The sequence below is a fragment of the Aulostomus chinensis genome, chromosome 23 (assembly GCF_037954235.1).
Source record: "Aulostomus chinensis isolate RoL2024-O1b breed Wild chromosome 23, RoL_Achi_v1.0, whole genome shotgun sequence".
NCBI lineage: Eukaryota > Metazoa > Chordata > Actinopteri > Syngnathiformes > Aulostomidae > Aulostomus > Aulostomus chinensis.
In genome coordinates this window covers 3,140,001-3,167,362 of record NC_141342.1, presented here as the reverse complement: position 1 = coordinate 3,167,362, position 27,362 = coordinate 3,140,001, and the positions used below count along the sequence as shown (strand labels likewise).

Below are 27,362 nucleotides of genomic sequence, written 5' to 3'. Positions count from 1 at the left end.
AGTGGAGCAACGTCAAAGAGCCTGGCTCCTTGGCATGCAGGCAGAGTGCATTTTTAACCGTGGTGACGGCCATCTTTCACACGATATTGATTGGTATTTACATTAGTCAATTGTGTTAAACATGTCCCCCCACAGACTTACACCAGCCAAACTTCTGATTATCTCTCTGCTAACGAATGGGAATGAATAATTTAATCCCATTTGGACTGTAAATGTAATCTGACAAAATTAATGACATTATAGTAGTGAAACAAGTAATTTCATGGGGCTTGTGTTAGGCTCTAAACAATTTTTCAGCCACTTTTTCAATGATGGAAAGCATGATGAAAAGCATTTTCATTGGATAAAAAATTAGTATGAACCCCTGGAGGCAGAGTGGGTTATCAAATGTTTGAATTTTTGTACAGACAGAAAAACAGGCAGGGAATTTTTTTTAAATGTATTTTCAGCATGTACACTACCAAGAGATTAATGAACAGTTAGCACAGGGACACAGGATTATAACTGGGTTTGTGTATTTTTCATTTCATGGGACGCTTAAAAGGCAAACTTTTGCTTATTGGTGTAGCACCAGCCTTAATCCTTGTTGGTTATAACAGTTTTCTGCAAATTAGCAAGCTGTCCTGTGAAATTACAACCCAAGCTGTTTGTCGTAAACCTCCACAACGCTCTTATTCAGCTTTTTCCCTCTGTACTCGCTGTAGCTAAACACTGTTTGTTTGCAGTTCAAGATTAAAAGCGACAATACCATTAGTGTTCCCTCCAAACAGGTGAAGACCCCAGCACTCATTTATTGTTATGATCTGTAAGGTTCCCATCCCAGTAACCCCTGACCTGGACCCTCTGACCATGCTCACGGATGACGCAGACATCGCCACATGGCAGAATGAAGAGCTACCCGCTGACAGGATGTCCACTGAGAACGCCACCATCCTCACTTCCTGCCAGCGCTGGCCCCTCATGGTGGACCCCCAGCTGCAGGGTATCAAGTGGATTAAAAACAAATATGGAGAGCATCTGCACATCATCCGCATCGGTCAGAGAGGGTGAGCAGCTTTCTGCTGGGATGGGGGCGTGGTCCTTTTGGACAAACTTGTAATTGCTGGTGGGTTTTAAAAAGGTACCTGGACGCCATCGAGAGAGCGCTGGCAGAGGGTAATGTTGTTCTGATAGAGAACTTGGAGGAGACCCTGGATCCTGTTCTCGGACCTCTGCTGGGCAGAGAAACCATTAAGAAGGGAAGGTAAGACACTCATAAATCGTCTCAAAACTCCACAACATTTTGCCAGTTGCACATGGTCTTCCCATGTTGTCAAAGCTTGCGTGGTCTCTCACCCTGACTCATCATCACAATCGTGATTTGAAACAAGGAGATTTGGTGCAGTATGACAGAATGGCAATACCATTAAAAAAAAAAACTAAATTCGATTTTTTTCATATTTGGTTTTAAGCAAAAACATAACAATATGTACATTTTCCATGTGCCCATATGTGATACTAATATTGACACATTAAACAAGTTTACAACCTCTATAAACAAGTCATCTACTTAGCAGGTGGGAGAGGGGGTTACATCTTGCAGTTTGCAGTTCTGCGGAATATCTGGGCTGGAGCCTATCCCAGTGGCCTTCAGGCGAGGGGCGGGGTTCACCCTGGACAGGTCGCCAGTCCATCACAGGGCCAACACATAGAGACAGACAATCATTCACACTCACAGCCACGCCTACGGTCAATTTAGAGTATTCAATTATCGTAGTCCCCATTTGCATGTGTTTGGACGGTGGGACACAGAAGATCCTGTGCTCAAGACTCGAACCTGGAACCTTCTTGCTGTGAGGCGACAGTGCCGACCACTGTGCCGCCCTGTCTGTAAATAAATGAACTAAAAACCATGAGGTGGAATTTCACCAAACTTGGTGGAAGGATGTAGCATGAAACCATTACATTTTTGGGCTGATTCATGTACCAAAGCAAACAAAAACAAAAAAAACAGTATTTTTGTATAGAGTTTCGATAAGCTCACCCTAGCAGAGGAATGCACCGTCTGAGTGCTTCAGACTATTAAAAGACCCCTTGGACATTCTTGTATCTGATGGTACTGTGGTAAATGGTGTGAATTAGATGATATTTTAAAGAAAACAAGCCTTTTAAACACATGATAACTGTTGAGTTTTAACTGTAACATATTTCTTAAGTCTGTTTACAGCCCCTACTTGAAAACATATCCACTGTATTTATCAGATACATTAAAAGAGAGCAAAGTCAATTACCACAAGCTGTAACAAAGTCATTAAATGCATACAGTGAAACATCCTTTAAAATGTTTCATTACTTGAATAGCAATGAGACATTTAATAAATCCCACTCTTAATCAAAGAGGCATTAATCTATGGCCTTACTCCCTGAAGTGACAAAATTCAGAGCTAAGGCACCGTCCCTCAGAGCTTTACACAAGCAGAGAACGTATGTCTGGTTGAGCGTGTTTTAAAAAATGAATAAAGTTTTATTTGCGTTTTTCATCATGTACGTCCTCAGTAGGAAAAGTTGTGAAACTAATGCAGAATGAAAGCAGCTTTTAATAGGCAAGCCTGATTTGATGTTGCAGTATCAGATTTTCTGCTTTAACTTTCTGAGTGATCACAAATGTTCCTTCTATCACTCTCCAAACCAGGTATATAAAGATGGGAGACAAGGAGTGCGAATACAACCCCAGTTTCCGCCTCATCCTGCACACCAAGCTGGCCAGCCCTCATTATCAGCCGGAGCTTCAGGCCCAGTGCACTTTGATCAATTTCACGGTGACCAGAGACGGTCTGGAGGACCAGCTGCTGGCTGCGGTGGTCAGCATGGAGAGACCCGACCTGGAGGAGCTGAAGGTGAGTCTATCACAGACTGATGGTGGAGGCAGAGAGAAGCTGATGAAACCGCTTAGCAGATTTTCTTTAATCCGGGATGTCTGAGGAATGTAGACATGAAAGCAGAATCAGTTACGATCGCAGAACAAAACAACATCTCCTCTGTTCAGGTGTAATTAAAAGAAACAGTTGAGGAGTCGGGGGGCTTCTTGAAGCTCATCATTATCCATCTTTAACACCTCAGACTCAAACATCTCACGAGGCTGCAGGTCCAGACTCTTTGATTCTAAAACAATCCATTGGCGCCTTTGATTCCCAGCAAACTAAGTGGATGTGTGATAATTACAAGGCTTTGAGTCCCTCTTGCAGGGATGCTGGGATGCTGCTGCCGGGTGTGTTTGTCACTGCTGCTGATCCAGGCTTGTCTATATGTGCATTGGTTTTATTGACATGGTAGATTAATGTGGAACATGGAGTGATGAGAAAATTAGATTCACTTTTAAATGTGTGTACAGAGTATATTGGAATTAACTTTTAATCAGTTTAACAATCATCACAGGAGCATGCTGCTGAGCAAAAAACTCAGCAACGGGTACAGGCAGACCCTCCAGGCCCAAACCTATCCCAGAATGCATTTGGCGTGAAAGGTTGTAAATTTAGAGTAAGTGAAGATTATGACTCCTCACTGGCAACAATGGTGGGCTGGAGGACTTATGTTTTTGGGCTGTCTAGCCATCAATCCGCCATCAACATCCACTGGTACAACCATAATTAAGTACTTTTGGTTTTTCTGGAGAAAAAACAATTAAATTCATAATTTATGGAGATTAGTTTATCCATTTACAGCAATTTTGTGTGAATGTCAATGGTTTTGAAATAAATCCTTTTTAAAGATCAGTGTTGGTCTCATAGACATGGATGTCCCCCATCCTGGGGTACTGAACTGAATTATACAGTTATAATCTATTGTTGTTATCAGTGACCCCTAAAAGAATGAAAACTGTTGAATTGATTGAAGTAAATGTTAAAATGAAACAGTCAAGAAAGAACAAGTGACATTTTCTGTTCAGTTGCATTTCTGTTCAGTACCATTGTTAATCTACTGATCACAATCGTCAAGTCAAGTCAGTTTGATTTGTACGGCATCAAATCACAACAAAAGTTATCTCATGACACTTTACAGGTAGAGCAGGTCCAGTACCACACTCCTTCAATGAATCTACACCCAACAATTCTCCATCAGCCGCACATCCTGCAACAGCGGCGACGATAACCTTCCTTTGAACAGGCAGGAATGTGGAGCAGATCCAGGATCAGTGGGGATGGACGACTGCTTTGACTGGTTGGGGGAAAGAGAGCGGGAGAGTGGGGCAGAGACAAAGACAGATAATGGAGGAAGACAGATATGCAGGAGGAAAGAGAGAGACAGAGATAAAGAGAGAGAGAAAGGGAAGAGACTGATGGACAGACGTGAGCAGGTGGAGCTACGGGTGGCAGCTTGAGCCTCTTCAGGTCTGCAGCCTCCTCCAGTAGCACCAGGATCTGGGATGCGGGGAGCCCGAAGGCTCCGGAGAAGAAGACGAGTTAGTAACACATATGCGTATGGTTTATGTGTAACACATACAGGAGGACAGAGAGGAAAGAGAGGAGGAGAGAGAAGCCCAGTGCACCATGGGAGATCCCTCGACAGTCTAAGCCTATAGCAGCGTATCTAAGGGCCAGCCTAAGCAGACCCAACTATAAGCCTGATCAACAAGGAGGTCTAAGTCTGCTCTTAAATGTAGAGAGGGTGTCTGCATCCTGGACCGAAACTGGGAGACGGTTCCACAGGAGGGGAGCCTGAAAGGATGGTTTTCGTCGCCGCTGTTGCAGGATGTGCTTGCTGATGGAGAATTGTTGGGTGTAGATTCATTGAAGGAGTGTGGTACTGGACCTGCTCTACCTGTGAAGTGTCATGAGATAACTTTTGTTGTCATTTGGCGCTATACAAATAAAACTGACTTAACTTGACTTGACTTGATAGCTGAAAGCTCTGACTCCCATTCTACTTTTAGAGACTCTAGGAACCACCAGTAACCCTGCATCCTGGGAGCGAAGGGTTCTAGCTGGATAATAGGGGACTATGAGCTCTGTCAAATATGAAGGAGCCTGACTGTTGAGGACTTTGTATGTTAGAAGGAGAATTTTCAATTCTATTCTGAATTTGACAGGGAGCCATGCAGAGAAGCCAGTACAGGAGAGACATGGTCTCTTCAACTATTTCTCATCAACATGTGGGCAGCAAAGTTTTGGACCAGTTGGAGAGTCTTTAGGGACCTACTGGTGCAGCCTGATAGGAGGGAATTGCAGTAATCCAGCCTGGAAGTGACAAAGCATGGACTAGTTTTTCTGCACCCTTTTGAGACAGGATGTGTCTGATCTTAGCGATGTTACGTAAATGAAAGAAAGCAGTCCTAGAGATTTGCTTAATGTGGGCATGAAAGGACAGATCCTGATCGAAGAGAACTCCTAGGTTCCTTACGGTCGTGCTGGGGGCCAGGGTGATGCTATCCAGGGTACCTATCTCATTAGATAGGGTGTCTCTAAGATGTTTTGGGCCCAGCACAATAACTTCAGTTTTATCAGAATTTAATAAAAGGAAATTATGGGTCATCCAAGTTTTTATTTCCTTTAGACTGGCTTCCAGTTCAGTCAGCTGATTTGTTCCATGTGGATGCATTGATAAGTACAGCTGCGTGTCTCTGCATAGAAGTGAAAATTAATCAAGTGTTTCCTAACAATGTGACCTAGAGGAAGCAGGTATAGGGTGAAGGGGACTGGTCCAAGCACAGACCCTTGTGGAACCCCCCATTTAGTGTGGTTCATTTTATGCCAATGACATGTTCCAGTCTCTGTGGAAGGATATGGTGGTCAATGGTATCAAAAGCCTCACTAAGATCTAATAAGACCGGCACAGAGACCAGTCCCTCATCTGATGCTAGTAGGAGGTCATTGGTAACTTTGACTAGTGCTGTTTCTGTGCTATGATGACTCCTGAACCCTGACTGGAAATCCTCTAATAGGCTGTTACTGTGGAGAAAGTCACAGAGCTGTTGAGCAACTGCTTTCTCCAGAATTGTGGAGGGAAAAGGAAGATTTGATATTGGTTTGTAGTTGGTAGAACTTCTGGATCCAGGGTTGCTTTTTTGAGAAGGGGTTTAATTGCTGCTGCTTTAAAGGACTGTGGGACGTAACCAGATACCTGCGACACATTGATCATATCCAAGAGAGAGGGGCTAACGAGGGGTAGAGAGCCTTTAAGCAGCTTAGTTGGGATGGGGTCTAGAAGACAGGTGGAAGGTTTAGAGGAGGAAATTATTGAACTGAGCTCATGAAGGCTAATGGGAGAAAAACTATCAAAGTGTACGTCTGGTTCTACAGCTGCCTCTAGGGTTTCTGAGGATATAGGTGCCATATTGTCAGCAGGAGGAGATGAATTTTCTCTCTAATAAGCAGAATTTTGTCATTAAAGAAGTTCATGAAGTCTTTGCTACCATGGGAAACAGGACTACTTGGTTCAATAGAGCTGTGGTTCTCTGTCAGTCTGGCTACAGTACTGAAGAGGAACCTGGGGTTGTTCTTCTGCTCCGCGATTAGTGCCGAGTAGTAGGCTGCTCTCGCTATACAAAGGGCTTTCTCATAACTTTTAAGGCTGTCTTGCCAGACTACATGTGACTCCTCCAGTTTGGACCAGGTCTCCCCCAGAAAGTTTTCCAATTATCTATGAAGCCCACTTGGTTTGCTGGACGCCACCTCGACAGCCAGCGGTTGAATGACGACATGCGGCTAAACATGTCGTCGCTGGTCCGATTAGGTCGGGGTCCAGATCACTATGTAGTCTGACATCGTCTTCGCAAATGTACACACCAGTAGTCGGATGTCATTACCGCTGACGTGAATAACGATTTTATCATATTTACGTTTACTTTTAGCCAGTAGTTTTAAATTTGACGTCGCCTGCTCTGGGCCCCGGAATGCACTTGACTATGGTCGCCGGTGTCGCTAATTTCACGTTTCTCAGAATGGAACCTCCAGTTACCAGAGTTGTTTTCTCGGTGAGTGTGTCGCCGAGTGGGGAGAACCTATTTGAGACATGAATTTGTGGTTGGTCACTGACAGTAGGCTTCTGTTTAGGACTATGCTTCCTTTTGACAGTCACCCAGCCGCCCTGGTTTCCTGGCTGTTCAGGAGCTGCCGGGGGATGCTAGTCAGGGCGCTAAGGCGGTCCGCACCAGCTAACGGGGACTGGCTAGCTCTAGTGGCTAATTGTTTGGATCCATCGGTGTGGAGCCGCTGCAAGTCCAATTCAATCTCGCTAAGCCTCGCCTCCAATGGTACAAACAAACTACATTTAACGCACTTATCAGTATCACTAGAGGAGGCTGAGGAGGAACTGAACATGTGGCCCACTGAGCAGGAGAGAGGAGAGCAGAAGGAGAAGGAGTATACAATTAATGCCATGTTGTAACCGGAACACGGTTTCAACGTTCATGGATCTCTCTGTCAGTGAGGTCAGTGATTGTGAGAGGATTTTTTTTTTTAATCACATTCATTGCTCAGGTATTCAAACAAACAGATCTTTGCACAGATTGAGTGTGCAGGTGCTTCTTTCTACCTGCTCTTGTTTTATGCACCTCAGCTAAGTTTGATACTGGCTGGTCTGTTGTGTCCTGCCACTGAAAGCTCATTTGTGTTTCAATAGTTTACCTCTTCATCTACAGTGTAACATGTCCATATCTATAAGCAATTAGTTCTGCTAGCCAGATACCAGCTAGTTATGATATACTGTATCTGTTTACTCCTTTTTACCTCTGAGTGGAATAATGTCTTAAAACTTTGGACTAAAAGTTTACCTGGAGCTAATTTCCAAAGTTAAGATAGACTATCAGCAGATTCTTGCAAGGCCACAAACAATAATGAAGCAATTCTTTTTAAAGGCAGGAATTGATCTTTTTCATACCACTAGTTTCCATTCTCCATCCAATATCCCCCTGCAGATTATACTTAAGATCACACATTGAATTGTGCTCCGATAAATTACAAATGAGGTTGTTGGGGTTTTGTCTTTTTAGTATTGTTTACGTAGAGAACCACTTTCACAATAACTCGGAAGAGTTTTCTTAAAATCACTGTTTTAAGTCATCAAAACCATGGAATAACACAAATGTGACCAAACAGATCCCAAAGAACAAATCAAATAGACAGAACACCACCTCCTCACGAACGTAGGCTTGATTGTTGATGCTCATTAGGTGCAGTTAATGTTCTGATTAGGTTGTGCTTTTTTGCTAGGTTTTGTTAATTGTGTATCTGTGATTCTTTTGATTGACAACATGTGTTGCATATATTGCTGTTTCCTGTGTTCGAAAAATAGATTACCGAGGAATCGATCCTCCCTTGAGTAAATCCTGTGATTAAATGAGCTGAGAAAACACTCGTGTCTACCCCAAGGTTCCATATATGCTGAGTGCTTGTCCTTTACTCTCTGGACGGGAACATCAGAACTCATCAGACTAAAGGAGCGATTTCCAAACACGTCCCTGCTCCTTACCATCTCCCTCAGCCAGTCTCTTTGCATCAGATATGCCATGAAAGTTTATGTTGAGATCTCAGTGAAGAATGTCCTTGACCTCTGATTTGAGGCGCTGTCAGCCGTCCACCTGAGAGGCCGATGACGAGAGAGCCCAACCTGTGCAGTAGAGATAACGCTGCATTTCCTCAACAGAGTCTGTTTCATCACTGTTCTTGATAGGTTTTTGATGTTACACTTGAAGACACTCTCAAACTTCTTGAAATCTGGATTGACTTCTCTTTGTAAATTGAGCTATTCTAGCCACATTATGGCTGAATACCGCGGGGAATAATAGAACCGTGTCATCAGATGAGTCTTATCAAGTTCTTAGGCTCTAAAAATGTAATGTTTTATCAGTCTTTGTGGTTACTGTCACTGTGACACTCAAAGCAGCTACATCGTCTCTTGTTTTCATGTTCACATTTCCTCACCCACCTCCCCAAAATCAAAGGAGATGCTGTAAGGTCCATTTTGCTTTTTGATGTAAATGACTCTTTGTTGTCGCACCCAGTGACTGAGAGTGGCCGTCGTTCCACTCTGCTGATCTGCGCCGCCGCCCGTCACCAGCTCTAACTTGAAGCTGTCACCGCTGCTCAACTTTTCGAGGAGTAATGAGCAGCACATAGTTACGATCTCCACAGCAAGGTCCATGGTGTGAATGTAAATGTTAGTAATTAAGTGGAAATTCACTTGATCAAAGCGCCAGCCCCTAATGATGCCTCGCACTTGCCTCATCGACAGGCCGCTCTTTTCATGTCAGCTGTTTGAAATGGATTGGCCAGTGGCGCTACTGCACTGCAGCAATTAGACACAACATTGAGACACTTCCACTGTTCCTTAAGCATGGCGGCTCTTATCGTCTGCTACAATCCTTCAATGCTCAGTCAGGGTCTGGCTGATGGCGTGATGAGAGTGTGACAGATCAGAACGTGAAAGCAGGTCAGACCGAATGACTCCAACGCCACCATATCCATGTGGATGGTTTTCTAGAGACTTCCCTGTTGGTGTTGGGCAGCACTGCAGGCTTTCCTCCTATGGTCAAATCAGCATTTTTAATAAACTGGAGTGTGTGAGCGGAGTGTGTGTGTGTGTGTGTGCGTGTGTGTGCGTGTGTGTGCGTGCGCCTTTAAGCCCTGTGTCCCCTCAGCAAAATCCAATGGAGAAGAAGTGAAATGTGATTTAATGAAGCTTGTTTAATTAGCATTTCTCTGAAAAGGGAGGGAGAGAGAGAGAAAAACATGATCTGGAACTCACTTATCATTTTAATTAACACAGAAGGTTGAATGTGGTGGTGGTGGGGGGTCGCTATGTAACCTCTATAAAAACATGGCCCACAGAATCAAGTACTGAACAGCTCCTTGTTGTCAATAAACAACCTGGACTGATAAGAATCCTCGGAGTGCACACGATCAGTTTATATTCTTGGAGTAACTCAAGCGGCATTATACCTTTTAATGAGGTTAGCGTCGCCACTGAGCCGTAAGATGACTACGGCGTGAAAGAGCTCTCATTGAACCCCGCCAAAGACGGGCTAAGGAGCTTAAAATGTCAAGTTGCCTTTTTGGAGAGTGCACCGGGGGATCAGTCTACAACCTTTCTCCACAATAACTACCTCCTCTGGCCCTCCCTCTGGGCGTGTGAGTCTGCTTGTGTACACACTGGCAGCTTGTGTCTGCGTGTGTGTGCGCTGCAGCCCACTTCTAACCCAGACCTGCCTTATTAATGAGAAATGCTCCATTTCCTAAATTACCTTAATAGGGTGGCACTGTGGCACTCAGTTGCCTAAAAAAATGATAGATTGCCCAAAAATGATTTAATCCCAATTAGGTCGTTCTGCTGACTGGTTAATTGTTTTTTTTTTTTTCAAGCAGGGGTAATTACAAGTGCCAGAGGAAAGCTAATCGCTAAAGACGGACTCATTATTGGATCCATGTGGTAATGTTATGGTGTGGATGGTTTCCCCTCAAGAGCACATGAGTCTGGACATGAAGAAGGTCACAGTTGACTCACACAGGCAGAATGTCCCTGTGTTTAAATGTCCACCACTCATTTTGTTCTTTCCATCTGTGCTCCGCGTACACGGCGAGGTCCTTCCTTGAAATGCCACGAATCACATCGTTTTAGTTCTTGTGCAGAGGAGAACTTTTAATCTGCAGCAAGAGTAATAGCGTCAAAGTCAGAGGCTGTAAGATTTAACAACGCAGAGGCTCAATTAGTTTTAACAATGGTGTAAAATACCTCTCATCACCGCAATAGGAAATGCTGTCATAAAGAGAGCAATTAAGCAGTGTGATCTCTTAAACTATCTGCTCCCCTGGCGCGATTTGAGATAACTATGTCTTTTGTCACGGGAACATTATGCCTCGGAGAGGAGGAACGGGTCCACAATGACCCAGCTACCTCCCAGCTGCCTCTGTGATTACACAGAGGCGGAGCGGCGCTGCCAGAGACGTATTACCACCGTCTGTCTGGGATCATGCCACTCAAACCCTCTGCCTTTATCAGTCACCAACAAACTGGAGCGGGTAAACCCCGAGACAGCCCACCCTCCCAACAATTCAAAGGTCGCACAAGCTTCTATTAAGGGAAACTTCAATAAAGCAAAGTCATTATCGAGCAGAAACAAGGCACTGCAACAGACTCTAATGAAGCAGGATGGAGCAATAAAGAGAGGAACCTTCCCTTCCACTTTGATCTCTGAACGCCGCGCCAACACCTGGCTTTGAAAAACTTTCTTGTGCTTTTGTTATTTTAGCCAGAACAAAGAGAAATGATTTGACTTTAAGCTTTAATAGGAGATGGAGCGCACTAATCCATATGGTGAGGTGCGAGTCAAGCCCATTATGACTGAGCTGTGTGTGTGTGAGTGTGTGTGTGCACATGCATGGTTGATAATTAAATCCATAATGTCTTGTGCTGGGTGTGTGTGTGTCAGTATCAGTGTGTGTTGTCCATCAAAGCTTCTTCCCCTCTTGCTGGAATTGATGATCCTGTCACTCCCCGGTTGAGATTTGATGTCAGCAACCACCCGGAATCTGGCTAATCTGGCCCAGAGCGCTCCCTTCATCGGTCCGGATAGCTGATACAGAGCATATTGATTCGTGCTGCCTTTGAGTTGCCTTTCACTCTTCATGTCCTGCTCATGTTGTGGCCCACACCTTCAATATCTGCCCCACAGATGATGATGGGGAGGTCTGAGAGGAACCTGAAAACATTTTTCTCTCAAATGTTTAATACAAGTTTTGTATATTTCTGTGTTTGTTAGTCCGACCTCACCAAGCAGCAGAACGGGTTCAAAATCACCCTGAAGACCCTGGAGGACAACCTACTGTCCCGTCTGTCCTCAGCTTCAGGGAACTTCCTGGGTGACACGGAGCTGGTGGAAAACCTGGAGACGACCAAACGCACCGCCGCCGAGATAGAAGAAAAGGTCCTGGCCTTTCTTTATCGTTACATGCTTGTTGCTGTACTGTTTGCTTCCATGATCACACCAATGACGGAGAGCAAATACCTCGACCAAGGCATCTCAACAGACAGGCGCTGCAAGACTGATGACCTCAGCAAAAACACATATAAAAAGGAATTTGCTACGTGAAAAGATTCTGCTCGGAAATCTAATGGGTTCTTCTGTGGTCCAGGCTTGGTGACAACTGGCCTCCAATTTTTTTTGTAATCTTATTAACAGACAAACAAAATATTACAAAATGGGACTGTTTTTATTTACTGAAACAAAAATTAACAGAGTAACAAAATTGGGGCAAGTAACAAGACTAATCCCACTTTCCTGGTTGGCCCGTTTTCTAATGTAATGACAGATTAAATATTTTAAAATATAATACAATATAAAGTGTAACATTAAATATGGAATAACATGTTAAATATCACGAGGGAAATCTTACCGCTCTTAATCTCATGACATGAACACCCACAGATACAAACCCAACCCACCCTATATAAATCAGTTTTGTAGACATCGCCACTGTGTGCTCTGCTGTCCACTGTGTGTGTGTGTGTGTGTGTGTGTGTGTGCGTGAGTGTGAGTGAGTGTGTGTTGAGCTCTAGCCTCGGTCCAAAACACAACACAGCAGAGACCTTGGCACAACCATAAATCACAGCGGAACTGTCAAAGACCCTCGATGGCGTGGAATTGTAAGGTTGACCTGATTTGCTGGCGAAACACGTAACCCTCTGGGCCCTGCTTTCAAAATAAAAGTCTTCACCCCCATGGTATTTTAGAATGGGACAAATCCACCTGTTTCTAGTATTTTGGGGGTACATCCCATTTAGCGTATCGGGTGGCATGGCTCGGAGGTAGAGTGTCCGTCTAGTAACTGAAGGGTCACTGGTTTGATCCTCCCAGTGACTGTGTTGAAGACTTCTTTGACAGGACACTGAACCCGTAATTCTCCGAGCTATGAGACCCTGCCAACCCACAGTGGTTAAAAATCGCTGAATGCGAAGATGACTTACATACTAACTGATTGCAGAACTTTTAAAGTCTTGTCACGATATTCTGGATTAGATTCTTACATGTTAATATATCCAAGTTTTCGTCTCCTTGGTCAGCAAATGTCAGTGTAGCATATCACATCTGAACCACTGAGAAGCGTGTGTGTGATAACATGCACCTTCTGTCAGCGGTGAGATGAGTGCTCTCCTTGCAGATGTTCAGTCTTAAGCAGAATTGCACAAGCCTTTACTGGTAAAGAATCGTCACATTAATTGTCATGTTCCACTCGCTGTGAGAACATTTCAGCTGGGAGCGTGAAATTGGAATAGCTCTGCTCTTCACTGGAGTGTGTTTTATTGGAGGGAGCATAATTTCATCTTACTGAAACATGGCTGATGGATGAACCTTGAGTGTATGCAGATGTGTGTGGATGTTCTGTCTATGTGTGTGATTCTGTTTTGCTGTAGGTAAAGGAAGCAAAGGTGACAGAGGCCAAAATCAATGAGGCTCGGGAGCACTACCGACCAGCGGCGGCGCGGGCTTCGTTATTGTACTTCATAATGAACGACCTCAATAAAATCCACCCCATGTACCAGTTCTCTCTCAAGGTATCCCCTCTATTGACCCTCCGTGTTCCCTCCCCTGTGAGACCTCTCTTAACGCTCACCCCAGTGTTCCCCTCCCTCCTTCTTCCATTTGCTCACTGTGTTTTATGCTCTTTGCCTTGCTTTTATTGTGTTTGTGGCTCCCTAATGTGGTTATGTAGAGCGTAATGTCTTTCATATTGTCAGCCAGCGAGCGCTGAGAGGAGGCAGTCTGAGATATGGTTTGCAATCACTCCCAGCTCTGCAGGTTGCTGCTCCGGCCCCAGTTATTTCCAAACATAATCAAATGAAAGCACACTCAGAGTTGATATCCTTTTGACCTTGCCAGTGCAGTGAAACACATTATAATATGTGTTCTTCACGCCAGGTTAGTCTAACTCGGCTAAACTGAGAGAAATGACAGCCGAGTACTCGGAGTAGAGGGTAATAACTGGAGTCACACTAACCAGCACTTCTCCAAAGAACACAGTTACACAGCAGAAGCAGCTAACCGCCAGTAGTTACGCAGGGATAGACACAACTGCGAGTGGTCACATGACACATGATGAAATAATTTCACAGATGATTGAGCCCCAGTGTCTCTGTTAGCAGGCTTTTCAAAGAACAGTCTCATTGGGATGGGTGAGTATAACCTCATATTAGCAAAGACGAGGGTGGCGTTATTTTATATCACTCTTCCATCAATAGTTTAGAGCTGTCGATGGTAGTCAATCCTAAATTCCCTCGCTCCTAAATACTCAAAACTCTAATGCTGCACTAACTATTTTATAGCTAACAAAGCTCAAATTAGTATGCAAACACCAAAGAGCTGCCTAGAATTATTACCCTGGAGTGGCCACAGACAGGGAAAAAAATATGGCCAAAGAACCAAATTACGAGATATTATGGAACGCTAGAGTAGCCGTTGTTTTGGTTTTTTTTCTTTTTTTGGTGGGGATGGAGGGGGATAGTTTTTTGTTTTGAAGCCACATGACATCTAATGTCCTCTCAATTTAGTTATTTTGAAGCTGCAAGATGATAACTTGTTCCCTTGATGTAGCTGATATGAGGCAAATCAGTCTCCCCCTTAAGTTTGTTACTTTTAGGCCATAAGATATAATTTGTCACCTCACTTTAGGTACTTTTGGACTAAGAGGTGTAACTTGATATCAGAATTTTGTTAATTTGATGCCACAAAATATAACTTGATGTAGTCATTCCATCAACGTCATCTCGAGATACCACAGCAGGTACCTGTAAAGCATAAACAGAGCTGCAGAGGATAACGGAGCATTCAGGAGTTAGATAGATGGTTAAATCTGTGCTGAGTACTAGGGTTCCACTGAGCCTGTGCCACCCTGTCACACAGTCGTAAACCTCAATGAAATCAAACAGAAAAGAAGACACAACTCAATTAAGTTCAACACAAAGGACCAACAATTAATATAAAGAGCTGTAGACACCAAAAAGCATAATTAGGCAACAAACACAAAATAATTGTCATTTAGACGACAGAATAAAACATAACCAAAGCAGACAACACTGAGATGTGTGAACAGTATCTGTCAAACCGTGCTACCCAGTTTGCATGGACCTTGAAGCACTCAGTGTGTGTAGTCGAGTGTGTGCACAAACACGGTCCTGCTCATCACAACTCTGTCAGCTGCCACTGCAAGTACAGTTTGATACTGTCATGTTCTCCGGTAAAAAGCATTAGTTTTTGCACTGGTAATTAGTTTGCAATTATTGATAGCCTGCATTAAAGAGAACAGTATAATTATCTGAAACCTAAATTCCATCCATCCATCCATCCATTTTCTACCACTTATCCTGTTAAGGCTTGGGGTAGGGGGGTGGAGCCTATCCCAGCAGCCTTCTTCGAGAGGTGGGGTTCACCCTGGATGGGTCACCAGGCCATGGCAGGGCCAGCACATAGAGACAGACAACCATTGGCTCTCACAACCGCACCTAAGGTCAATTTAGTGTCAGCTTAGTCCCCCCTTGATGTCTTTGGACTGTGGGAGGAAGCTGGAGTACCAGAAAGAACCCACGCAGGAACAGGGAGAACATGGAGACTCCTCACAGAAAGATCCCGTGCTCCAACTGGGGCTGGAACCCAGGACCTCCTTGCTGAGAGGTGACAGTGCTGACCACTGCACCACCGTGCTGCCCTGCATCATAAAATTATAAAAGATAAATACCAACCCAGCAAACCAATTTCTGATTCAAGCCTTATTTTGACTTTTCATTCATCAGGTGGCTAAAACCCTCAAACGAATACTCCCATTGCTCTCCTTCTGCTGGGTACTTGTTAAATAATTACTCAGGTGGAAGATTGCTCGGGCCTATTTTTAGGGAGATTTATCCACATCTGGTTCTCTAGTGTGTATTTATGGGAGCAGGACAGTGTGCTGAGGCAAAAAACAAAGTTTTTAATAGTTTCTGGCCAACAGGAGAGCTCTGCAGCACTGAGGAGCAAAATAAATCAGGTTTTAGATGTCATGGCAGGAGAATACTGGCACTTTATTTCTCTAGGTCTTTGGAAGTTAGGTGAAGTTATTCACAACTATTTTTCAATCGAGCTCATGCTGGAAGTTTACATGATTTTAGTCAAAGCACGGAGTGTATTTACAAGATCATTCACTTGATCACTGTTGTCATGAATGCTCTGAATGTATCCGATAATAACTGTCAGTATTTGATACTACTGCTTATTGGTGTGACATTTATAAGTCCACGTGTTTATAATTCATCCCATGTGTGTGAGTGATCTCATGTACATGATGAAAATGACTCATCTTGTGAAAGTCATGCCATTAATTTCAGTTAATTAGAGTGAATCATCCAAGGCGATATTGTCCTGGGAACAGGCCTCCTCATATCCATCATGTCAGAGGTGAATGACACTGACTATGTGAAGGCCACAAACATCAAGCAAACTCTCATTAAATGTACTGGTTGTTAGAAGTTTTCTCCAGCAGCTCTTTGATGTCAGGTACTGACTCAGTGTTGTGCGTCCCCAGGCGTTCAGTGTGGTCTTCCAGAAAGCAGTTCTGAAGGCCGAACCGGACGAGTCTCTGCAGCAGCGGGTGTCCAACCTAATTGACAACATCACCTCCTCAGTCTTCCAGTACACCACCAGAGGCCTGTTTGAGTGTGACAAGCTCACGTACATCGCTCAGCTCGCCTTTCAGGTAGGAAAAAGAGGCCGCTCTCATCTTCTGCATGGTTTGTTTCGAGAACAAGGTTGCCATTGAATCAGTCGCTCCTGAGACCAACTGCCCTGTTTGGATCTAATCAAGTGGAAAAGAAATGTGGTTTGTGCTGAAACACAACATTCAAAGATGCTTCCTGTTTTTGTTTTTTTGATTTTTATTTATTTATTTATTTTTGTTTCCCCAGATCCTGCTGATGAATAAAGAAATAAACACTGCAGAGCTGGATTTCCTTCTCAGGTACCCTGTCCAGCCAGGTGTGGCATCACCGGTGGATTTCCTATCCAACCACTCTTGGGGAGGGATCAAGGTATGCAGTATATAGTATATAATACATAATATGACAGCTTCCTCTGTTTATAATGCCAACCTGTTGGTACATGTGGTTCAGTTAAACTATGGCTGATAGTGATTTACGTATGTGACTTATTTAGTTTTCTTCTTTATTTTTCATGTGTTTATTTTTAATGTCAACAGACCTAATCAGAAAATATTTGGCCTCATATATTGATAAAAAGTTGTCTGATCGTGTTTGGACATGAAAATTCAATTCATTTCACAATGGCATAATTAAATGTCACACGTGTAGCCTAGACCGTCAACAGCAGTGTACGGCCTCGCACACTGAACTGAGGAGTGCGTGCTCGCGCTGGTGGGAGCTAATATGCTTGCATGAGCTTGTTGAATCAGAATTTGTAGTTTTAACCCTGAAGGAACAAAATATTAGTGAGTTAATCCCATGCCAGGCAATGACTGGCTATAATGGCACTAAGCTATTCACGCCCATATCAAGAGTGTGGAAATATGACATAAGTGCTACAACTCACAAGCATGAGGTGCACTCTTCTGCGCACACAGCAATTTGATAATGGCAGCACTTAACAAGCACCGCACCCGGTGATAGTAATGCTGAAAAAATCATGTCGTCGTACTGCTTTTCTTTTCTGTGAATCTGACATCTAAGTTCATTCTAAATGTAATGTATTTATATGCAAATTTATTGAGTTAAACTTGTCGAACCAATGGAGTTTTCTGACGAACTAGGATGTAGCATATAGCAAGGCAAGGCAAGGCAAGGCAATTTTATTTGTATAGCCCGTTTTCACAAACAGTTTGTCTCAAAGGGCTTCACATGGCATCATAACAACATCCTCTGCCCTTAGACCCTCACATCGACTGAGGAAAAACTCCATAGAAAACCCTTTTAACAGGGAAAAATCTGAGAAACCTCAGGGTGAGCAACAGAGGAGGGATCCCTCACCCAGGACGGACAGACGTGCAGTAGATGTTGTTACAGACAAGAAAACAGTTTACAATACAAAATGTGGGAAACACGGAAATGTTAATAACAGCTGAAGAAGGAAGCTTCTGGTAGGGGAGGCAGGGAGAGCAAGCCAGCTTGATGGGGGACTGGATGGCAGACTTGTTCATGGAAGGGGAGCGCAGGCCGGTGTAACAGTAGGGAATAAGGGGGGGGGGGGGGGGGCGATGCAGGCGGCGGTTGGGGCTCCGGTGGATCTGTGGAAACACAGAGAGACTGCGAGACACCAAGGCCAAACTACAAAGTGCAACAAGTAAAATGTGCAGGGAGGAGAGGAGGAGAGAGGGGGAGAGGAGAGGAGAGGAGGGAAGGGCTCAATGTAACCTGATGTGTCCCCCAGCAGTCTAAGCCTATAGCAGCATAGCTATCAATGGTTCAGAGCTACCTGAACCAGTCCTAACTGAAGGCTCTGTCATAGAGGAAGGTCTTAAGCCTGGACTTAAACGTAGTTAAAGTGTCTGCCTCTCTGACCCATGGAGAGATGCTGGTTCCACAGTAAAGGAGCCCGGTAACTAAAAGCTCTACCTCCCAGTCTGTTTGTATTGATACTGGGAGTCACTAAAAGACCTGCATTCTGGGAGCGGAGTGCTCTGGTGGGACAGTAGGGACTAATGAGCTCTTTCAAATAGGATGGAGCTTTATCATTGAGAGCCTTATAAGTTAGCAGAAGGACTTTGAAGTCGATTCTAGATCCTACAGGAAGCCAGTGGAGAGAAGCTAAAGTGGGAGAGATGTGTTCTCTCTTCTTAACTCCCGTCAAAACCCTCGCTGCAGCGTTCTGGACCAGCTGGAGACTCTTTAGAGAGTATTTAGGACATCCTGACAAGAGAGAGTTGCAGTAGTCCAGCCGAGAAGTGATAAATGCATGCACCAGTTTTTCAGCATCACTCTGGGAAAGGATATTCCTAATCTTAGCGATACTTCGAAGATGGAAGAAGGCGGTCCTAGTCACATGCTTTATGTGGGAGCTGAAGGAAAGGTCCTGGTCAAAAATGACCCCAAGGTTCCTTGCAGTTGTACTCGAAGTTAGGGTGATGCCATCTAGAGTAGAGATCCGATTCAAGAGTGTGTCCCTGTGGTGTTTAGGTCCAAAAATGATTACCTCAGTTTTATCTGAATTGAGCATTAAGAAGTTAGAAGACATCCAGGATTTAATGTCTTTCAGGCAGTCTTGCAGATGAGTAAACTGGCTTGTGTCGTCTGGCTCCATCGACAAGTAAAGTTGTGTGTCATCTGCATAACAGTGGAAGTTGATCGAGTGCTTCCGGATTATGTCACCTAATGGGAGCATGTAAAGAGTGAAGAGAATCGGTCCTAAAACTGAACCCTGTGGTACACCATATGTAACTCTGCTATACTCCGAATGGTCATTATTAACATTAACAAACTGAAACCTGTCAGATAAGTAGGACTTAAACCATTTTAGGGCAGTTCCTTTAATCCCAATGTCATGGTCTAGTCTCTGTAGCAGGATGCTGTGGTCGATGGTGTCAAATGCAGCACTGAGGTCCAAAAGGACAAGCACAGAGACAAGACCTCTGTCTGAAGCTATAAGAAGATCATTAGAGACTCTGACAAGTGCTGTTTCAGTGCTATGGTGTTCCCTGAATCCAGACTGGAAGGCTTCAAAGAGCTCGTTGCTGTGCAGATGTTCATGTAACTGCTCCAGGACAACCTTCTCAAGGATCTTGGAGATGTAGGGGAGGTTGGATATTGGCCTATAGTTGGCTAACACATCTGGGTCAAGAGAAGGTTTTTTAAGTAAAGGGTTAATGACAGCCACCTTAAAGGCCTGTGGCACATAACCTGTGACTCAGGAAAGATTAATTTGATTTAATATAGAAGTGTTGACTAGAGGGAAGGCATCCTTAAGGAGGCTTGTCGGGATGGGATCCAGCAGACAAGTGGCTGACTTGGAGGAACCGACTGCAGAAGTTAATTCTGACAGGTCGATGGGGGAGAAGCTGTCCAAGTGAGCACCAAGTCTGGGAGGTGCTTCTATGGGGACTGTAGTCTGTCCTCCATTACTGGCAATCTTCGTTCTAATATTCACAGTCTTTTCAGTAAAGAAAGAAAGGAAGTCGTTACTGCTGAGAGTTGGGGGGATGCATGGCTCAACAGCACTATGGTTCTTGGTGAGCCTGCCCACGGTGCTGAAGAGGAACCTGGGGTTGTTCTTATTCTTTTCTATCAGGGACGAGTAGTAAGCGCTTCTGGCATTACGGAGTTCTTTTTTATATATTAATAAACTCTCCTTCCAGGCTTGGTGGACTTCCTCGTGCTGGCTGGAATGTGTCTTCCTTTCCAGTTGTCTGGTCTTCTGTTTTAAGGCACGCAGCTCTGGGCTGTACCAGGGAACTATTCTTTTCTGGTTGATCACCTTCTTCTTCAGGGGAGCTACGGCATCAAGTGTCCCAAGGAGTGCTGCTGCAGTGCTGTCCACAAGATAGTCTACCTGCGAGGGGGTGAAATCAGCATAACTGCCCAATATATTATTACAAGATGTGGCAGCAAGCTCTGCTGGAATAAGCTCCTTAAATCTAGAAACAGCAGTGTCAGATAGACATCTACTGAAGCGGGACTTTTTCCCAGGTAGAATATAATTTGTTAAAGTAAATTCAAATGTAATTAAGGAGTGATCAGACAAGACGGGGTTCTGAGGAAGAACTGTGATTCGGTCAGCTTCTATTCCATAAGTGAGTACTAAATCAAGGATGTGATTAAAAGAGTGAGTGGGTTTGTTTACCCTCTGACAGAAGCCAACAGAATCAAGAAGCGACTTAAACGCAGTGGCCAGAGAATCATCATTGACGTCCACATGGATGTTAAAGTCACCCACTATAATGACTTTGTCTGAGTTCAATGCCAAGTTAGACAGAAAGTCAGGGAATTCTTCTAAGAACTCAGAATAAGGTGCAGGAGGACGGTACACCACAGCAAGTAAGAGTGGTTTCTCTGCTTTCCAGTCTGGGTGGGAAAAGCTGACAATAAGGCTCTCAAATGAGTTAATGAACTGTTAGGTCGAGGGTTAAGCACCAAATTTGACTGATAGATTGCAGCTACTCCTCCTCCTCTGCCAGTGGTGCGAGGTACATGGTAGTTAATGTAACCAGGAGGGGAAGATTCATTTAAACTAACATACTCATCTTGCTGCACCCAGGTTTCAGTAAGTGCTAATACACCAATCTGATAATTAGTAATTAAATCGTTCACTAGGAGAGACTTGGATGCAACTTGGATAGCGGTAACAATAACATATTTTATCACACAGACATTACAGTAAGACTAATATAGAGGCACACAACCATGATACCGTACATTATTTCTTTTTTCCCAGCTGTTGAGAAAGAGTTTCAAAAATTCAAAAAGAAAGAGTAAAAATATTTCTCTGGAAATAAATCTGAAATGACTGTAAAGTATATAGTCGTCCTGACAGTGCTGTTTAGAGAGGAGGCAGCAGACAGACGTCAGCCAGTGTCAGTTCTTCGGAGATGAAGGGCAGTATTCTCTACCAGCAGCTCAATTTACAAGAATTTGACACATTTGAACATTTGTGGTAAACTGAATAAATTATTGGGCTACGTGCAGATGGCTTTTGTTGAGCTGTCAGATAAGTAATCACGACAGATACGCAGTTGAGAAAATTACTTTTCTACATGTTAATCCTTGTTGAACAAATAATTTGACGCTTTACTTCAGTTTCATCCTGAAGCTTTTACTGTACTCACAGTAAGGAGAATCAAGTGGTTGAAGACCCAAGTCAAGTGAACTAGGAGTGGCCAGAAGAGAGGCTTCCCTGGACAGAGTATGTCCTCAGTAAAGTCCAACACCGACAGTTTAAGCGCAGTAAACAAACACTTACCGTGATCTCCTCATCTTCTGGTGTTTGGACTGTCGGTCTACGGTCCAGTAGACCCCCGCTGTCTGTTCACTCCTTGAGGATGGCGGCCCGCGTTCCAGGTGTGTGACAACCTGAGACGCAGGCCTGTTTCCTGACTTTGTTGGGCTCTTCATCCAGCACTGGTGTCTGTTGTTTTCCGTCTGGATGACATAGTTGAAGATTTGAGAGCTTCTGGGTCTTTTTGGACAACAAATATTACCATGCTACTCCCACTCATATCTCAGTTTGTAGTGCATTTTACGAGACACCCTCCCCACCCTGCAACCCCAGCACCCACATGGCTGGCCTCTGACTCTACATGAGTCCATGAGAGGTTGCTGACTGTATCATTGCTACATATGCACTTGATTTACTTGCCATATATGGACTAAATCTAGGATCTGTAGACACATGCAGTAAGTACGTAGTTTTAGGACCCCAAAATAAAACATTAAGACAGATCCTCAGGTGTGGTGTTGATTAAGGGACACACCTTCCCCGCTTATGGGCGGCATGGCTCAGGGTAGAGTGGCCGTCTAGCAACCAAAGGGTCGCTGGTTCGATCCTCGACCCCGGTGACCATGTCCAAGTGTCCTTGAGTAAGATACTGAGCCTATAATTGGTCTTTGAGTGCCGCTAAGGTAGAAAAGTGCTATATAAAATTGAGTCCATTTACCATGTAAGGATAACAAAGAGCATTAATAAATCTTTAACACTTAAGTAATGCTTATTCAGCCCTTTTATATAACTAAAAACTAAATAGCTGCTAATAATGTCACAGTAAAGTGCTACCAGTTTTAAACTGTATTATGACACTTTGTGAAGTTAGTGGTGGCTACGCAGAAATAGCATTTTGCTGCATTGTAAAAACACAACATTAATCTTTAGATTGACTGTCATGAAAGGATTCATAACCTAACCCCAGGGTAAACCTGTCCCCTGTAAAAGTGTAGATAATGTTTAAATAGTGCAGATATACCCATAGCTGCATGCACTGTATGATTTTGACAAATTTGTACAATTATAACAATGATTCAGCGTGGCACGGTGGTGCAGTGGTCAGCACTGTCGCCTCACAGCAAGAAGGTCCCGGGTTCAAGTCCCGGCTCCAGCACGGGATCTTTCTGTGTGGAGTCTCCATTTTCTCCCTGTTCCTGCTGGGTTCTCTCTGGTACTCCAGCTTCCTCCCACAGTCCAAAGACATCAAGAGGGGTCCAGGTTAATCCGGACTCTAAATTGACCGTAGGTGTGAATGTGAGTGTGAATGGTTGTTTGTCTCTATGTGTTGGCCCTGCAACGGAATGGCAACCTGTCCACACCTCTCGCCCAAAAGGCGCTGGGATAGGCTCCACCCCCCCGGGACCCTTAACAGGATAAGTGGAAGAAAATGGATGGATGAATGGATAACAATGATTCACAGACAATATGGTACAAGTCTGAAGACTTCCCAGAGAAAGCTCTATCCTCTCTATTCCATCATGTTTGAGGCCCCCAGATTTCTCTGCACTGGCTGCTTTATTTAGAGATGTATTTTGCATCCTTTGACCTAAAAAAACAAACACACTCATCCCATAGACTCAAATCAGGTGCTGGACACTATAAAGAATGAATTCTACACACTGGACGCTGCTGATGTAATCAGTCTACTGTCACCTCAACAAAACTGGCATTTCGTACATTAGCTATTTTTCTACATGGCCCAAACTTTCAGTGTGACTGCACCTGATTCTCCAGGGCTCTGTTTTGCTTTGTGACTCCGTTACGCTTTAACATCGCAGGGCACGAGAACAAATTCTTCTTATCCGTAGTTTCTCTTCAAGAATAGACGTCTGGCAGTTTCGCCCTGTGGACATCAAGCAGCAGAGCTTCTCTCTCGTCAGATCAGTTTAGCAGCAAACTAAACCCTAATGGCAGCATGTGTTTTTTAGCCTCTCACGCTCATGAATTTTTCAATGTGTACCGCGTAGAATATTAACTTTACCCGAACCCCACTGAGGGTTTGGAGACGGCCTTTCCTCAACTGCACTAAACCTAATGTGGATACTTGAGGTCCCTCTAATCAAATTCTGTCACTCGATTTTCTTATCACAGTTGGAAACATAATCAGTCGGAAAGCTTAAAGCAGGATAAGATCCTCCGATCGTTTGGCCCTCTTGGTGATATTAGCAGAGGAGGAATCCCTCGAGACGCCGGGTAGACTCCCCTCACCAGGGTTGAGACTTCGCCAAGCGGTTATGGAAATTAAACACACTGAGTTGAAGGGAAAGACTTTGGGCCAAGCTGTTCCATCTCTCTGTCTTTCTGCTTCAGCCAAGTGTTCATATGGACATTTTTTCATCAGAGTAGTGGGAAGAGCATTGAAACCGCATACACACTGCATTTGTGTGTGTGTGTGTGTGTGTGTGTGTGTGTGTTTGTATATATGTGTGTTCACTCCCTCGGCAGGGAGCATACCTGCTTGAGGCCGCACCGCATGCCACTGCTGTCCCATCTCACTTGAGATGAGGTGCCTGTCAGCTGGGGCATCACAAGAAACCCCCAGTGGTTCTGCAGTGGCTGCATACTGAGTCCCCCATCCCATAATTAAGGAGATGGTGTTTATTCAGCATTTCGCTTTGAACAAATGTTATTAATGAAGCTGTGACAGAAAGCTGTCCTATCAGTTCCTTTTCTTCTGCCTCACAACTTCTGCAAAGTTTATTTGCTGTATATTGAAAAATGACAAAGTGATACTTCACCTAAAAAGAGTGTTTTTCCTCACACCCACTCACAGTTAGACGTCTAGAGTTCCAAAGATGTTTTTTTTTCCCTGTATTACTTCTATCTGACTCCAAATTGTAGAAAGAGCTGGCCACATATATTTAGCATGAAGCTAGTGGCCGCTGATGGCTAACAACGGCAAAACTGTCCAGAAAATCAGTTTATGAATTCAAGGGTATCGTCTAATATAACCCATGTCTTTATCCAGTTTATGCTCAGTAATCATAAACATCTTGGTTTCAGCTAAAAACAAACAAACTCTAAACCTTTAGGTTCAGCGCTCAATCATGATAACTTCAAGCACAACTTGATTCAATTGACTCAACTTGCTCGTGCTTGTCTGTGCTTGTATATGGTGAATAGCTGTTTGTTGCTGTTAGCTTCAAGCTAAATATACACAGCTGGCTTTTTCTGCATAATGGAGTCACACAGACGTAATACAGGAGGTGAAAAATCTTCTTTGTGAGATTAAGATCCCTATTTTGAGTATCTGGAGGGAAAAAACACTTTTTTGTGAAGGTTAGCTTCAATGTGCATCAGTAATTACAAAAATAAGCAGTTTTTCTGTACTTTACTTCCCTCAAACCCCAGTCCTTGTCCTCCATGGAAGAGTTTAGGAGCCTGGACCGAGACATCGAGGGCTCGGCCAAACGCTGGAAGAAGTTTGTGGAGTCTGAGTGTCCTGAAAAAGAGAAATTCCCTCAGGAGTGGAAGAACAAGACCTCTCTCCAGAGGATGTGTATAATGAGGGCCCTGAGGCCTGACCGCATGACGTATGCCGTCAGGTAAGAGGTAGAACCATCAGCTGGCCTTCGCTCCGTGATCTGTGAAGCCCCTTACTGACCTGTGCTGTTTGGAGGAAAGGGAAAGGTGAAACAGCTTAACCTTTGACTTATGGTTTGGATTGACTGGGCACCTGTGCTCACCTCTGACTGCCACCATGTTTGTCGGTTGCCCAGCTCACAAACACTGCAGAATCAATGAGCCTCATTTGTTGAAGAGGACTGTAGGAAAGCAGCCCTTAACCTCTGTCCAGGAACACCACAGAATTAAGCCTGCTGAAGTTAATAACTTCAGTCTGTGAATGTCCTCTTTGGGCTGTGAGGAAGCACATTTTAATGCAGCTGTACTCAGAGTGTGAACAACATAAAGTCTAACAATCTGGACACATTCTTAAAGCATCCACAATCAATACCATTTTACTAACAATGGAGAAGAATCATGCTCCTAGTGACAAATGCCCAGAGATATAATAAGTGACTCTGTAGTTCCCCTCAGCTAGGATGCAGCTACTTTACTGTTTGACTTGAGACTTGCTGCTCTTCGTCGCCATACTGTGTCACAGTCATCAGTGTCACCAGGTGGGCAAAAACTCAATTCCAACTGAATTGGATTTGTTAAAGGGCACTCATCAATTTAATAAAGAAATAAAATAATAAAAAGTTGGGAACAACCTGATGCCCCCAAGTTGCTATTTGTTTCTGGCGACTCTGGAGGGATTACCAAGAGGTGATGATTGTGGTAGCCATGTTAACACCTGTACTAGCTCCTCCACTCACAATGATTGCAGTTCTGTCAGGTCCATTCACGTCAAGAAACACAAGAGATGATAATGAGCTTGATTTGTTTATTATTGTACAAATTGGCGGTATGGCTCTGTTCAGAGGAGTCCCCTGATAATTTTTCATGAGCACCATGAAACAGGGGACCAGCAGCATCAGGGAAGGTTCTCCCAGTTTAAGACTGGAAGAGCAAACATACCCCCGTGAACAGAGCAGCAACATGACATGGAACGAACTATGCCATGTATACACGACAAGGTGGAGCTGGGGAGGTGGAGGGTAGCAAGTAGCGAGCAGGAGCAACTGTACAGCAAATAGCAGCAGCAGCAGATAGCAGCAGATATCAGCAGGCTGCAGTAGATAGCAGCAGCAGGCTGCAGTAGATAGCAGCAGCAGGCTGCAGTAGATAGCAGCAGGCTGCAGTAGATAGCAGCAGCAGGCTGCAGTAGATAGCAGCAGCAGGCTGCAGTAGATAGCAGCAGGCTGCAGTAGATAGCAGCAGATAGCAGCAGGCTGCAGTAGATAGCAGCAGCAGGCTGCAATAGAAAGCAGCAGCAGGCTGCAGTAGATAGGAGCAGATAGCAGCAGTAACAGCAGGCTGCAGTAGATAGCAGCAAATAGCAGCAGCAGATAGCAGCAGATAGTAGCAGGCAGAGCAGCATAGCCAGAAGCTAGCAGAGCGGTAGTTGAGGCCGGGTGACATTTAAGTTGAGAGGGGCCAATCAGAAGCAAGGGATTTGATCAGCTGATGCTGAGCAGCTGTGATCAGCTGATTGATCAGTTTGATTGATGGACAGGAAGCCAATAGCGCTTGACTACCACGGCCTGACAGAACTAACGCTAACGCTCGATTTTTACTGTAAAAACACCGCTCACCTAAGTAGCAAGGCAGCATTTGTAATATTTTTTTCCAGAGAATATCTCGTATCTCAAAGTGATACTTCACCAAAAAAGGGTAATTTGCTTTTCAAGTACTTACAGGAAGGTGTCTTCAGTTCAGGAGGACGTATTATTTCGTTAAGATTCCAGAATGCAGAAAGAGATGGCCATGTATATGTAGCTTGAAGCTAATGTCAATTTACAGCTTACTGGTTACCAACAAATGTAAACTTCTTGCTGTTGAA

The 27,362-nt window shown here is 44.1% G+C and overlaps 1 protein-coding gene across 5 annotated transcripts in view; it reads left to right on the top strand.

The window, feature by feature from the left end:
• dnah9 (dynein, axonemal, heavy chain 9) overlaps positions 1–27,362 on the top strand; it is a 175,913-nt gene that overhangs the window by 110,768 nt on the left and 37,783 nt on the right. For 4 of the 5 annotated variants that reach the window (XR_015111651.1, XM_086196258.1, XM_086196256.1 and 1 more), the window contains exons 61-68: positions 811–1,046; positions 1,121–1,243; positions 2,672–2,876; positions 11,732–11,896; positions 13,384–13,524; positions 16,524–16,694; positions 16,903–17,025; positions 25,268–25,461. Coding sequence is in view for 3 of the 5 variants with exons in the window: in XM_086196258.1 (XP_086052384.1) it covers positions 811–1,046; positions 1,121–1,243; positions 2,672–2,876; positions 11,732–11,896; positions 13,384–13,524; positions 16,524–16,694; positions 16,903–17,025; positions 25,268–25,461 (1,358 nt within the window). In the remaining 2 variants the exon portion in view is untranslated. Of the gene's footprint in view, positions 1–810; positions 1,047–1,120; positions 1,244–2,671; positions 2,877–11,731; positions 11,897–13,383; positions 13,525–16,523; positions 16,695–16,902; positions 17,026–25,267; positions 25,462–25,954; positions 26,038–27,362 lie in introns of all 5 variants that reach the window. The other variant, XR_015111652.1, reaches the window with a different exon arrangement.